The sequence below is a fragment of the Felis catus genome, chromosome B3 (assembly GCF_018350175.1).
Source record: "Felis catus isolate Fca126 chromosome B3, F.catus_Fca126_mat1.0, whole genome shotgun sequence".
NCBI lineage: Eukaryota > Metazoa > Chordata > Mammalia > Carnivora > Felidae > Felis > Felis catus.
Window position 1 is genome coordinate 48,655,281 of NC_058373.1, and position 13,718 is coordinate 48,668,998.

At 38.0% G+C, this 13,718-nt stretch overlaps 1 protein-coding gene across 6 annotated transcripts in view; it reads left to right on the forward strand.

Annotated features, from left to right (window-relative positions):
- NEDD4 (NEDD4 E3 ubiquitin protein ligase) overlaps positions 1-13,718 on the forward strand; it is a 139,071-nt gene that overhangs the window by 113,136 nt on the left and 12,217 nt on the right. For all 6 annotated transcript variants that reach the window (XM_004001640.6, XM_019832379.3, XM_045059280.1 and 3 more), the window contains 9 exons: positions 2,270-2,389; positions 3,847-4,047; positions 6,675-6,755; positions 6,977-7,031; positions 7,125-7,183; positions 8,228-8,293; positions 12,110-12,339; positions 13,288-13,409; positions 13,504-13,574. In XM_004001640.6, the coding sequence (XP_004001689.1) occupies positions 2,270-2,389; positions 3,847-4,047; positions 6,675-6,755; positions 6,977-7,031; positions 7,125-7,183; positions 8,228-8,293; positions 12,110-12,339; positions 13,288-13,409; positions 13,504-13,574 (1,005 nt within the window). The remainder of the gene's footprint in view (positions 1-2,269; positions 2,390-3,846; positions 4,048-6,674; positions 6,756-6,976; positions 7,032-7,124; positions 7,184-8,227; positions 8,294-12,109; positions 12,340-13,287; positions 13,410-13,503; positions 13,575-13,718) is intronic.

The following is a 13,718-nucleotide window of genomic DNA, read 5'->3' on the forward strand; positions in this document are numbered from 1 at the left end:
TTTAACACTCTTATGCTTTGGCTCTCTCCCACTCTAACCTCTTTTTTTTTTTTTTCCTTCCCCTCCCCCATGGGTTTCTGTTAAGTTTCTCAGGATCCACATAAGAGTGAAACCATATGGTATCTGTCTTTCTCTGTATGGCTTATTTCAGTTAGCATCACACTCTCCAGTTCCATCCACGGTGCTACAAAAGGCCGTATTTCATTCTTTCTCATTGCCACGTAGTATTCCATTGTGTATATAAACCACAATTTCTTTATCCATTCCTCAGTTGATGGACATTTAGGCTCTTTCCATAATTTGGCTATTGTTGAGAGTGCTGCTATAAACATTGGGGTACAAGTGCCCCTATGCATCAGTACTCCTGTATCCCTCGGATAAATTCCTAGCAGTGCTATTGCTGGGTCATAGGATAGGTCTATTTTTAATTTTCTGAGGAACCTCCACACTGCTTTCCAGAGCGGCTGCACCAATTTGCATTCCCACCAACAGTGCAAGAGGGTTCCCGTTTCTCCACATCCTCTCCAGCATCTATAGTCTCCTGATTTGTTCATTTTGGCCACTCTGACTGGCGTGAGGTGATACCTGAGTGTGGTTTTGATTTGTATTTCCCTGATAAGGAGCGACGCTGAACATCTTTTCATGTGCCTGTTGGCCATCCGGATGTCTTCTTTAGAGAAGTGTCTATTCATGTTTTCTGCCCATTTCTTCACTGGGTTATTTGTTTTTCGGGTGTGGAGTTTGGTGAGCTCTTTATAGATTTTGGATACTAGCCCTTTGTCCGATATGTCATTTGCAAATGTCTTTTCCCATTCCGTTGGTTGCCTTTTAGTTTTGTTGGTTGTTTCCTTTGCTGTGCAGAAGCTTTTTATCTTCATAAGGTCCCAGTAATTCACTTTTGCTTTTAATTCCCTTGCCTTTGAAATGCCCTCACTTTTAAGTGTGCAAATGAAGGAATTTTAGTAAAGTTCTACAGTTGTATGAACATCACCACTATCAAGTTTAAGAACCCTTCATCACCCCAAAAAGTTCCCTCAGTCCTAGCACCCGCTCCCAGCCCAGGTAACCACTCATCTGCTTTCTGTAGCTACACTTTTGCCTTTTCTAGAAATTTCGTATAAGTGGAATCATACAGTATTGTAGTTTGATGTCTGGCGTCTTCACTTAATATGATATTCCTGAGATTTAAACATGCTGTGGTTGAATATCTCAGTAGTTCATGATATTCTATTGTGTACATGTATCTAATACATTTCATTTACCTACCCACCACTATTGGAACTTTGTAAAACTGGGCAACTTTAAATTCCATTATTTTGTAGACTTAACAGCTCATCATAACTGTGAGCAACATATATCTAGCTCCCGTGTGTCTGGGGAGAGTGTATCTGGTGAACAGACCAATGATGGTAGTTTTTATGTATAAGACACATTGGGAAACCAGGCCAAACCTTGACGAATCCAAAAAGGAAGACCAAATTTGGACTATTTTAAGTAAATCTGGAAATAATCAGATCTCATTGTTCATTAGTAATAAACTCGGAAGTAGCCACTCCCCAGCCCTTACAGAAAGAAGGCCAGGGTAATTTTGACTCAGCACACATGGGTGATAAATTCTGTAGTTAGACTACCTAGTTCAGATCTCAGCTCCATATTAACAATGTATCTGTTAGGAAATTACCCCAATTTTCTAAGCTTCAATTTCCTTGTAAATAAAAATGGGCTACTAATAGCAATTATCTCATTGAGATTTGTGTGGAGGTTAAATGACAGGATCTGTGTTAAAGCATTTAGTGTGTGGTTATCACTACTGTCATGGTTTATTAATGTTGGCATCACTCTCATCATCGTGGTCTGTTCTTTTTTTTTTTAAGTAAAATGTTGTATACTTCATTTCATACACCTTAAAATATAATTTAAAACTCACTTCATTTTATTTTTTTTTTTAATTTTTTTTTCAACGTTTATTTATTTTTGGGACAGAGAGAGACAGAGCATGAACAGGGGAGGGGCAGAGAGAGAGGGAGACACAGAATCGGAAACAGGCTCCAGGCTCCGAGCCATCAGCCCAGAGCCTGACGCGGGGCTCGAACTCACGGACCGCGAGATCGTGACCTGGCTGAAGTCGGATGCTTAACCGACTGCGCCACCCAGGCACCCCAAAACTCACTTCATTTTAAAGAGAGATAGCAGTGAGAAAAGGATGTGGTCCTTTTAAAAGAATTGCTTTTTAATTAATATTCAGTTTTCCTATTCTTCTTCACTTTAGCTTTTGCCTACTTCATCTGGATTACCACCAGGTTGGGAAGAAAAACAAGATGAAAGAGGAAGATCATATTACGTAGATCACAATTCCAGAACTACTACCTGGACAAAGCCCACTGCACAGGTACCCTGCAATCTGTTAACTTGCCTTCTTACATAATTTAAGCCATCACATTCCTATGGAAGCTGTTTCATCACTTTGTAGTATATACTGGATGCTGCTAGCATCTTCTAATTGTTTGCCGGCATTGGCTACCATTTCCTACAGAGCTCCAGTATACGTGGTTACCACTCGTTACCATGTAAAACAAGTCCAACTGGGAATAAAAGGACAGATTGATGATCAAAATTATTTTGGTTGATTGGGTCATTTTGTTATTTGAATGCTTAAAGATCATTATTTTGCTAAAAGATAATCTTAGTGATGATTAGGACCCGTTCAAGAAATTTGTGACGATGACACTTTGTCCTGGCAACAGTGAATGCCTTTGGTGATATTTCCTTGTAAGTGTTTAGAAAAAAGTTTATTTTATCTTTTTTTAGAGTTTATTTTATCTTATCACCATGTCTCTTACTGAGAAATTTTGTAACACTGAAAAGTACAGAGAATAATCGGGCAAACACCCATCTTCTTAACACCCAGAATTTACCAGCATTAACAAATTACCATATTTGTTTCTAGACATTTTAATTCTTAAAATAAAATCTTACAGATAAAAAACTCAATTCATTTTAGCCAAACACTTGGTCCCACTACCCAGAGGGAACACCATATTAAGTCTGTTGGGTATTCTTCCAGTCTTTATTTATTTATTTATTTATTTTGGCTTAAACAAACAGAAATTTCTTTCTCGTAGTTCTGGAGACTGGGAGGCTGGGAGGCTGAGCTGAGAGTGCAGCATGATGGGTCCTGGTGAGGGCCCATCTCTGGGCTGCAGACTTCCATCTTCTTGCCTTGTCCTCACACAGTTCTTCCAGTCTCTTCCACACACTTACATAGAGAACTAATCAGTGCAAAGTAGTGCTTATGTTTGTGTGTTTCAAATTTTGCCAAAATGTCCTATTACATAACTCTAAATCTTTTTTTTGTGCAACATTATTTTAAAATCCTATCCCTGCTGTTTTACATATCGATCCAGTGTGTTTAACAACTGCCTGATATTTCATTATATGAATATGTTACTTTTCCGTTATCCATTTCTACAGTGGGTATTTGCCATTCATTTTGTGTGCCCAGCATTCAAAGCCACTTCTACATATGGGGAATCCCCCACTTTGTGCATTTTTTGGGCAAGCGGAGACAACCTCCTCTAACTGGCACCGTGGCTTCCCTTGCAGTTGGGTCACATCCCTCTGACCTAGCTTCCTCAGTACAGACTTGGACTGTGACCACCATCTTACCGCTCAAGAATTAGCTGAGAAATTATAAAAGTTATTTTAAAAACAAAGTTTGACAAAACATTTTAGGAGAAAAGTGAGTCTGTAGTGTTTAGATCTATGTTTGCAGGTTGTTCCCTTTTAACCGCAGCTATTTGTGTGTTCTCTGGAAAACATGACAACATGACTTAATTAATGTGCTAGGCCGCCGTGGAGACAGGTCAGCTGCAGCCCGGCCAGGGTGCCACACGCCCTCAACCACAGGTCCTCCCGAGTGATTCAGCACAGCAGGTGACCCAGCCAGCTGAAATGGAGCAAGGATTCCTTCCTAAAGGCTGGGAAGTCCGGCATGCACCAAATGGGAGGCCTTTCTTTATCGACCACAACACGAAAACCACTACCTGGGTAACTTTAATACTCTCCAGTTTGAATTTCGAACAACAGTCTTAACTCTTATGTACAGTTCTCCATAACCTTTAGGGTACATTAATATAACCTACATTTCCTGCTGTTCATTTTAAGATATGCTGAATTCTTATATTTCTACTCAAGATTATTTAAGATATGCTGAATTCTTATATTTCTACTCAAGATTATTTCTACTCAGATATATTTCTACTCAAGATATTATTTCTACTCAAGATATATATGCCCATTTTTAATATTTTTAGGGATTGTCGTGGAAACACACTTACTTCCTGTTTTGTTTTTAATTCACTAGACACTAAACCTTAGGAAGATATTTAGTAGTAATCCTTTACCTTTATATGTTGCTTTGTAGTTCCAAAGTACTTTTGAACCCATATCTCATTTAATTCCCAGAAAACCTTGTGGAGGCTAGGTAGAATAGTAGTTTTATTTGAAGATAAGCCTTAAAGTTTTATTGCAGTTGGTTCACCACTAATAGGAAACTTACGGAAAATCAGGAACAGTTGACTAGATTTTGGTTAATTTACTTAAAAGACCCAAGTACCTTAATGAAACTAAAATATTTTAATAAATTATGTAATAAAATCATATTAAAACAATAATGTATATAAATTAACCCAAACAAATTGAATTTTGTTCTTTTTTCAGCAATTTGAATTGACTTTAATAACCTTTTTGAGCTTACCTTCCTAGCTTTAAAAAAATATTAATAAATTAACACTGACAGGTGCCAAAAAGCATGCTCAGGGCCTCAGAAATAACACGTGGTCTAGTTTAATGCGTCTTTAATTCAGCAGTTATTATTTAGAGAAGAGCCCTATGTAGTGACACAATCCCTAAAGAGTAGGGCAAAGTACTCTGGATGGTTTCTGTGATGGAGGTGAAGCTTTAACACTGATCCTACTCTGAGGTCTGAGAACTGAATATTGTAGCCTGGGAATGATAGGTTTTCTTTCTTTCTTTCTCTTTCTTTCTTTCTTTCTTTCTTTCTTTCTTTCTTTCTTTCTACTTTTTAATTTTTTTTAATATAATTTATTGTCAAATTGGTTTCCATACAACACCCAGTACTCATCCCAAAAGATGCCTTCCTCAATGCCCATCACCCACTTTCCCCTCTCCCCCACCCCCCATCAACCCTCAGATTGTTCTCAGTATTTAAGGGTCTCTTATGGTTTGCCTCTTTCCCTCTCTGTAACTTTTTTTTACCCCTTCTCCTCCCCCCTGGTCTTCTGTTGAGTTTCTCAGGATCCACATATGAGTGAAAACATGTAGTATCTGTCTTTCTCTGCCTGTCTTATTTCACTTAGCGTGATACTCTCCTGTTCCATCCACATTGCTACAAAAGGCCATATTTCATTCTTTCTTATTGCTAAGTAGTATTCCATTGTATATACAAACCACATCTTCTTTATCCATTCATCAGTTGATGGACATTTAGGCTCTTTCCATAATTTGGCTATTGTTGAAAGTGCTACTATAAACATTGGGGTACAAGTGCCCCTATGCATCAGCGCTCCTGTATCCCTTGGGTAAATTCCTAGCAGTACTATTGCTGGGTCATAGGGTAGATCTATTTTTAATTTTTTTGAGGAACCTCCACACTGATTTCCAGATTGGCTGCACCAGTTTGCATTCCCACCAACAGTGCAAGAGGATTGCCATTTCTCCACATCCTCGCCAACATCTGTTTTTCCTGAGCTGTTAATTTTAGCCACTCTGACTGGCGTGAGGTGATATCTCAGTGTGGTTTTGATGTGTATTTCCCTGATAAGGAGCAACGTTGAGCATCTTTTCACGTGCCTGTTGGCCATCTGGATGTCTTCTTTAGAAAAGTGTCTATTCATGTCTTCTGCCCATTTCTTCACTGGATTATTTGGTTTTTGGGTGTGGAGTTTGGTGAGTTCTTTATAGAATTTAGATACTAGCCCTTTGTCTGATACGTCATTTGCAAATATCTTTTCCTATTCCGTTGGTTGCCTTTTGTTTTGTTGATTGTTTCCTTTGCAGTGCAGAAGCTTTTTATCTTGATGAGGTCCCAAAAGCTCATTTTTGCTTTTAATTCCCTTGCCTTTGGAGATGTGTCAAGTAAAAAATTGTTGTGGCTGAGGTCAGAGAGGTTTTTTCCTGCTTTCTCCTCTAGGGTTTTTGTGGTTTCCTGTCTCACATTCAGGTCCTTCATCCATTTTGAGTTTATTTTTGTGAATGGTATAAGAAAGTGGTCTAGTTTCAATCTTCTGCATGTTGCTGTCCAGTTCTCCCAGCACCATTTGTTAAAGAGACTGTCCTTTTTCCATTGGATATTCTTTCCTGCTTTGTCAAAGATTAGTTGGCCTTACGTTTGTGGGTCCAATTCTGGAGTCTCTATTCTATTGCATTGGTCTATGTGTCTGTTTTTGTGCCAATACCATGCTGTCTTGATTACAGCTTTGTAACGATAGGCTAAACTATCATTTCAGAGATGCAGCAAATGAAATAAAAGTAGACTTTTAAAAGAGAATATCTTAAATATCAATTGGCATTAGAAAACATATTAACAGATTGACTTCCTTGATTTTAAAATTTGTGTGTGTGTGTTGTTTTCTTTATTTACTCTACAAAAAAAGGAAGATCCAAGACTGAAAATTCCAGCTCATCTGAGAGGAAAGACATCACTTGATTCTTCCAATGATCTGGGGCCTTTACCTGTAAGTTTGTAGAACTGCTAGCCGTCTAACTTGGCTGTCTCCAGCGTTTCGTAGTTTGGAATACAGTAGTTCTTTCACAACTATAAGTAATGTTATTTTAAAGTGTTGATGCCTTCTATGAAGAATGGAATATGGAAATTAACTGTGTAACCAATGCTGTTTTTTTGCCCATACATCTAAAACCCTTTTCTAAAATAATTGAAATACATTCTTCATTATAGCCAGGATGGGAAGAAAGAACTCATACAGATGGAAGAATCTTCTATATAAATCACAGTATGTGCAATATGATTTTTTATTACATTATTTTTTGTAGTATTTAATGTTGCACAAGATAATAAACAACATGTTTTTTCTCACCTTCTTCAGATATAAAAAGAACACAATGGGAAGATCCCCGGTTGCAGAATGTAGCAATAACTGGACCAGTAAGTCTCTTTGTATGGGTATGCTCTGATGGGATTGTCCTCTCACCTGTCTTTTCAAGGGTGAATGGTCAAGGACATGATCCTATAGACTTTGAGAGGAGAGCACGTCTGCAATTCTGTCCTCTCCCACCACCCCCCACTCCAGGTCTCAATGGTTTGAAAAGAGGTATAAACTCATTGTCCTTACCCTTGCAATACACTTAGGAGACTAGTGAGCCAGGTAGTCAGATGCCAAGGCAGTGGGCCCCTGTCCTCAGGCTGGTACTTGCCACTGCCTGAAAGAGAATGTTGGCAATCCTCAGCAGATCAGAGAGGAGCCAAGAATGTGCCAGGGGAGAAAGTAGACAGCACCCTATCAACTCCAAAGGCATGTCTTGAACTTTTTGGTAGGAATTACTGTAAATACTGGCATGTAAAATACTTACAGTCAAGTATAAATATTATTGTGTATGATGTTTATACTGCTCTTCAGTCAGTTTAATGATAAGAGAGTCATTTTCTTCTTTTATATAGCTACTTATTCCATTTTTAGTTTTGAGATCTTCATTATTTTCTAGTTCACAAAAACAAGTGAAATTGAATATCCTGTTCTTTCAGACTGCTCTTTAGTCTCCATGTTTAGTCTTTTTAAATAATGGGTAAAAAAGGCAACTCCTCAGAGTTCAAGGAAAAAGTACATTTTTCAAATTGTTCCCTTAATGGAGAAATCACTTTGAAGGTCTCTTTAGAAATGGAAATTTTCATTTCTAATATTTCTCTACTTGGAAGAAATTTCCTGTTTCTGGCTTTTTGCATTTCAAGAATATTGCATGATGAAAATTACAGCCGTGGGAATTGCTGAATACAATTTAATCTTAAACAGAGAAATTAAAATTTTTAAAGTTTTGTATTTGTTTTTCTGCAAATTAAACTTTTTCTTTCCAAATATTCTCTTTTAATGCCTTTAACTTATGTTCATAAAATATCCAGAGGGGAACTTTTAAAATTGTTCCAGAATAAAAACAACCTAAACCTTTTTTATTTTTCCAAAATTTTCAACTCAAGGCAGTGCCCTACTCCAGGGATTACAAAAGAAAGTATGAGTTCTTCCGAAGAAAGTTGAAGAAGCAGGTTAGTTATATTTATATTGAGTTCTTGGGAATGATTGTTCTGTACACTGAAAGTGTGGGACATGTACTTTTAAAAGTAAAATTAGAGAATTTATTCTCTATTTTAACAACTTTGAATAGTTTCTTATGTGGAAAGCTTGCTTTTTCTTGACTACTCAATGTTACATATCATTAGAGACAACAATTATATTGTGTTTCCTTATTTTTCAAGATATCTTGTAATATAGAACAATAGTATTAAAGTTTGCTCTTAAAGAGCTCTAACTTGGTTTCCTAGTGGAGTTTGTGGAGCTTGGGATTCAATCTGAGCAAGAGCAGTTCAGGAGATGATCCCCCAGCCTGGTCTCTGATTGTGTAGGAGGGCTCTCTAGATTCCTTTTCTGCTTGGACTGTTGTTTTCCAGTGACAGTTATTCATTCCCTACAACTTCAAATACAACCTACCTCTTCAAAATTTGAAAATACAACTGTGATTGAAACAGTGCTCTTGTTGCTGGTCTCCTTCTGCTTATCAGATGTGTTTAGTATACTTTTTTTTCCATCACTACAAATTTAACATTTGGAACTAAACTCATCATCTGCCCATCTATTTCATTTCTGTTGGTGATGACCTTTTTGTAATGCCTTTCTAATTTGCTCATACTTTTCCCCTTTCCCTGCAGTTTAGGAATACTGCCACTAGGTGGCTATATTGGGTTACACTTTCTTGCGTTCTAAGCCGGAAGCCTGCTTTTCCAAAGATTCAAGATGGTGGGTCTGCTACCACAGATTTTTTCATCCAAAACTTAACAAAGAATGAAATATAATAGTTGTTTCGTGAAAATATTTTGTGTCTTAATTAAAGCCTAAAACATCAGCAACTTTTTAAACTCATCTTCAATACTGACTGTGTAAAAATTCCTCTGGAAATTTGTCTTCTACTTCTTAAAATTCTTTGGGATATTAAGACTGTTAATCTATTGGTCTGGTAAATATTTTCACTCTTAATGAAAATGTGCTGATAGAATAGAAGCTCTAGCTTCTCCACTTGCCACTCTGAACTCTTTCAAATATATTACAGTATCTAACTGTTGATGTCTTCCAGGCAGCAGGAGATATGGAACAAAGCCTTCATAAACAGGTCACAGAACACAGAAACCACAATGAAAGCAGTAATACTTATTAGGCTCTCACTGCATATCAGACATTCTTCTTAGCAATTTACATGTATTCATGTAAAATCTATACTAACTGTATAAGGAAGGGACTGTTACTATCACATTTTGTAGGTGACTAAACTGAGGCACAGAGAGATTTGGTAATGTGATCAAGTCCCATGGTAATTAGTGCCAAAGCCAGACAAGTGGTCTAGCTCCACAGTCCGGGTGCTTGATCAAAATTACATATATTGGTGATTGAGAGAGAAAGTTACCCAGAATGCAACAAAGGCATATAAAGAGATAAAAACATGAAAGAAAGGTTAAGAAACATGGAGTTATTCCAGAAGGAGAGACTCAAGAGCATGAGGAAGAGTCTAAGAACCTGCATCCTTAGTTTATCAAAAAGTCCCTAGTAGGATTTAAAAAATAAAATTCGTATCAGACACGTTACAGCAAAAGAGCAGAACACAAAACAAAAATGTTTAAAAACTATCGCTACAAAGCCCTGAGTTGTCTTTAACCTTTTCCTCTTACCATCTCGTTAGTTAGGAACAAGGGTGGCTAATCATTATTGAGCTCACCACGTGCCAGATACCAACTAAGACATGAAATGCATTATCCCATTAAGTTCTGAAACAGCTCCATGGGATGACTATTATTATTGTCCCAACTTACAGATGAGGAAATTAATCCTAGAAAAGATATGTGAAATGGAGCTGGGATTTGAACACCAGGCCCTGACCCCAGAATCCACACCCTGGTCCACTACTCAGCCCAAACAGGGAAGTTGCTCCTCCTGCCATCTGTCTCTTCCATTGCCATCCCTCTCTCACACGGTCTGTTTCAGGGTCCTTAACTGATTGGTGTGCCTCTTGTCTCTCCTTTTATTTTATCCCCCCAAAAAATTTTTTTAAGTTTATTTTGAGAGAGAGCACACAAGCTGGAGTGGGGGAGAGGTAGAGGGCTGTGGAGACAAGGAATCCCAAGAAGGTTCCACTCTGTCAGTGTAGAGCCCACTGTGGGCCTTGAACTCACAAACTGTGAGATCATGACCTGAGCTGAAATCAAGAGTCCAATGCTTAGCCCACTGAGCCACCCAGGCACCCGTTGTCTCTCCTTTTAAAACCACCCTCTACTCGGCCTCGTCAGCCTCTGAGAACAATCTGATCTTGCAACCCCCTGCTCAGCAGTTTTCCCAGTCAGCACCCCTGCTTCCTACACTCTGACCCCAGGTAACTTTTCACCTTCTCTTCTCACTGCAACCCCTTCCCTCCTTTCTGCTCCCTCTCACTGTTAAATACATGAGACTCCCCTGTGTGCTCTTCCCTTGGCCTGCTGCTCCTCAGGCCTTCCCTCCCTCTCCCTCTCCCTCTAGTCAGGACTTGCTCTTAAAGCCTCCTGGATCACCTCCCTTGCAATTAATATAGCTCAGTCTTTTAGGTCCCACCAAACATGGCTTATATCTTTATTATTAGCAATTTTCTTACTCTTGCAAGTCTCAGGATTAGTAACATTTACATTTGTTTCTCACACACAATTATATACTCCTTGGATTATAAACTCCTTGAGGAAGGAACCATATCTTATACCACATTTGTATTCTTTTTACCTCCCATCCCCATTACCATAGCTACATAGCATGCGGTCTGGCCCAGAGCATGCGGCTGCCCAAGAGCAGGCCCTCAGTAAATGCTAGGCTGCACAGATGCCTAGTGTCTAGTCTAAAAGTGTTTTTCTCCAATATTGCCTTTATTTTTAAATGCGTAAGCAGCAGAGGAAACTGCCTATATTATGCTCATATTGCTTATAAAAACTGCCTATGTTACTATGTTTCTGTAGGGCTTTCCATTTTCCCTAAACATCTTAAGAGTGAAATTGATTTTTTTTTCCATTAGAATAAACTCTCTTGCCTTTTTTTGAAGTGACAAAATTTTCTCTTATGGGTTTCCACTTGAGCATTGTTCACAAAGCACTCAAGAGTGAAATATTCATATATCTTTTTATAAAATTTACAGTATGATCTGCCTAAAAGCATAGTTATCTACATTTGTCACATAAGAAAAGGACATACAAAAAAATCAATGAGACAGCAGAGCCTTGAGAGCTAAGACTTTCTTAACTTCTGTCTTCAGTTTCTTCATCCATAAAATGGAGATTATATTAATAGCTTCTTCATTGTGTTGTTATGAGGAGTAAATGAGTTAACCCATTAAAATGCTGGGAACCATGCCTGGGACAGTCTGTAAATGTTAGTGCCTATTAATGAGTGTGGTAGGAGAGGCTCCAAGGAAGAAAGGTGGAAGTTGGGAAAAACCCTGAACCAACGGGCAGGCAGCAAATAGCAGGCATTGGCTAGACTGTAGGTCGCAGGATGGTATTGGAACTTAATATAGAAACGACTGCTCATGAAATGCCTTCATTGTGAGCATTATTGCCACTATCAGTAACTGCCTCTTCCAGTATAAAAATCAAAAGTCTATATTATTATGTAATTAGAGAAAAACGTGTGAATTCTTTTATACCATAAAGGAAATATGAGGCAATATTCCTAGTCATGTGTTCCCTAATAAAGGGTCTTGGGCACAGGGTAGAACACAATGATTTTATTTCCATGAGAAATAAATTTGCCATCATGTTGAATTGATTTAAAGCATAAGTCTCTCTTCTCTGGGTTTTCAGAATGACATTCCAAACAAATTTGAAATGAAACTTCGCCGTGCAACTGTCCTTGAGGACTCTTACCGGAGAATTATGGGTGTCAAGAGAGCAGATTTTCTCAAGGCTAGACTGTGGATTGAATTCGATGGTGAAAAGGGATTAGATTATGGAGGAGTGGCCAGAGAATGGTTCTTCTTGATCTCAAAGGAAATGTTTAACCCTTATTATGGGTTGTTTGAATATTCTGCTACGTAAGTATCTTCACAATAACTGTATTCACAATGACAGAAAAAAAAATCACCTGGGTGGCTCAGTCAGTTGAGCATTCAACTCTTGATTTCAGCTCAGGTCATAATCCTGGGGTCATGGGATAGAAGAGCCCCGCATCAGGCTCTGCACTGTATGTGGAGCCTGCTTGGGATTCTCCCTCTCTCTCTGCTCCCCTCCCCTGCTCGCTTCTCTCTCTCCTCCTCTCCCCTGCTCACACCCTCCTTAAAATGTAATTAAAAAGAAAAAAAATGAAAGTAACAAAGAGTTCTATGGTGCAAGGAAATGTGTGTTACAATGTGCCAGAAAGGGGAGACTATAACTAATGTTGTTTCAGAAATAACTCTGTAAAAAACTGTGGTAAAATATGCATAACATGAGATTCACCATTTTAACCATTTTAAGTGTGCAGTTTAGCAGCATTAAGCACATTCACAAGTTTGTGCAATTGTCACCACCATCCATCTCCTGAACTTTCTCATCATCCCAGACTGAAACTGTACCCATTAAACACTAATTCCCTTGTTCCCTGGAAGTCACCATTCTGCCTCTGTCTCTGTGAATTTGACTACTCTAGGTACTTCATTTAAGTGGAATCATACAGTATTTTTCCTTTTGTAACTGACTTATTTCGTCAGCATAATGTCTTTAAGTTTCATCCACTGCATAGCATATTTTCTTTCTTTTCGAGGCCCATTACATGAGAGGAATACCACATTCTGTGTATCCATTCTTCTATTGATGAACATTTGGGTTGTTTCCACCCTTTGACAGAAATGACTATTTTTAAAACCATTAAATCCAGTGGTCTAATGTGGTTCTAATAGAGGTAAACAACTCCAAAAAGAGAGAGCTAATTTATAATTATTTGTCATATTAAAATTTTTATATGAAGTGTGGAGAGGAGCATTTAAATGTGGCTGTCTTTACAGGGATAATTATACCCTGCAGATAAATCCAAACTCTGGATTGTGTAATGAGGATCACCTCTCTTACTTCAAGTTTATTGGCCGGGTAGCGGGAATGGCAGTTTATCATGGCAAACTGTTGGATGGTTAGTATTAAGCATAAAACTTTTTTTTTAAGTACAATGATCTTATTTCTTTCATTTGGTAATCATTTTGCAATATATTTGATTTTTTTGAAAGGTTTTTTCATCCGCCCATTTTACAAGATGATGCTACACAAACCAATAACACTTCATGATATGGAATCAGTGGTATGTCTTTTTCACTTATAATGTGGACAAAGTATGATTTAACAAGCAACCGGTTATTTTAAAGTTAGAATTTAATGATGAAATTAAGATTATCGTGTTCTAAATTATAAACACATATTTTCCCCAACATTCTGTTATGAAAAT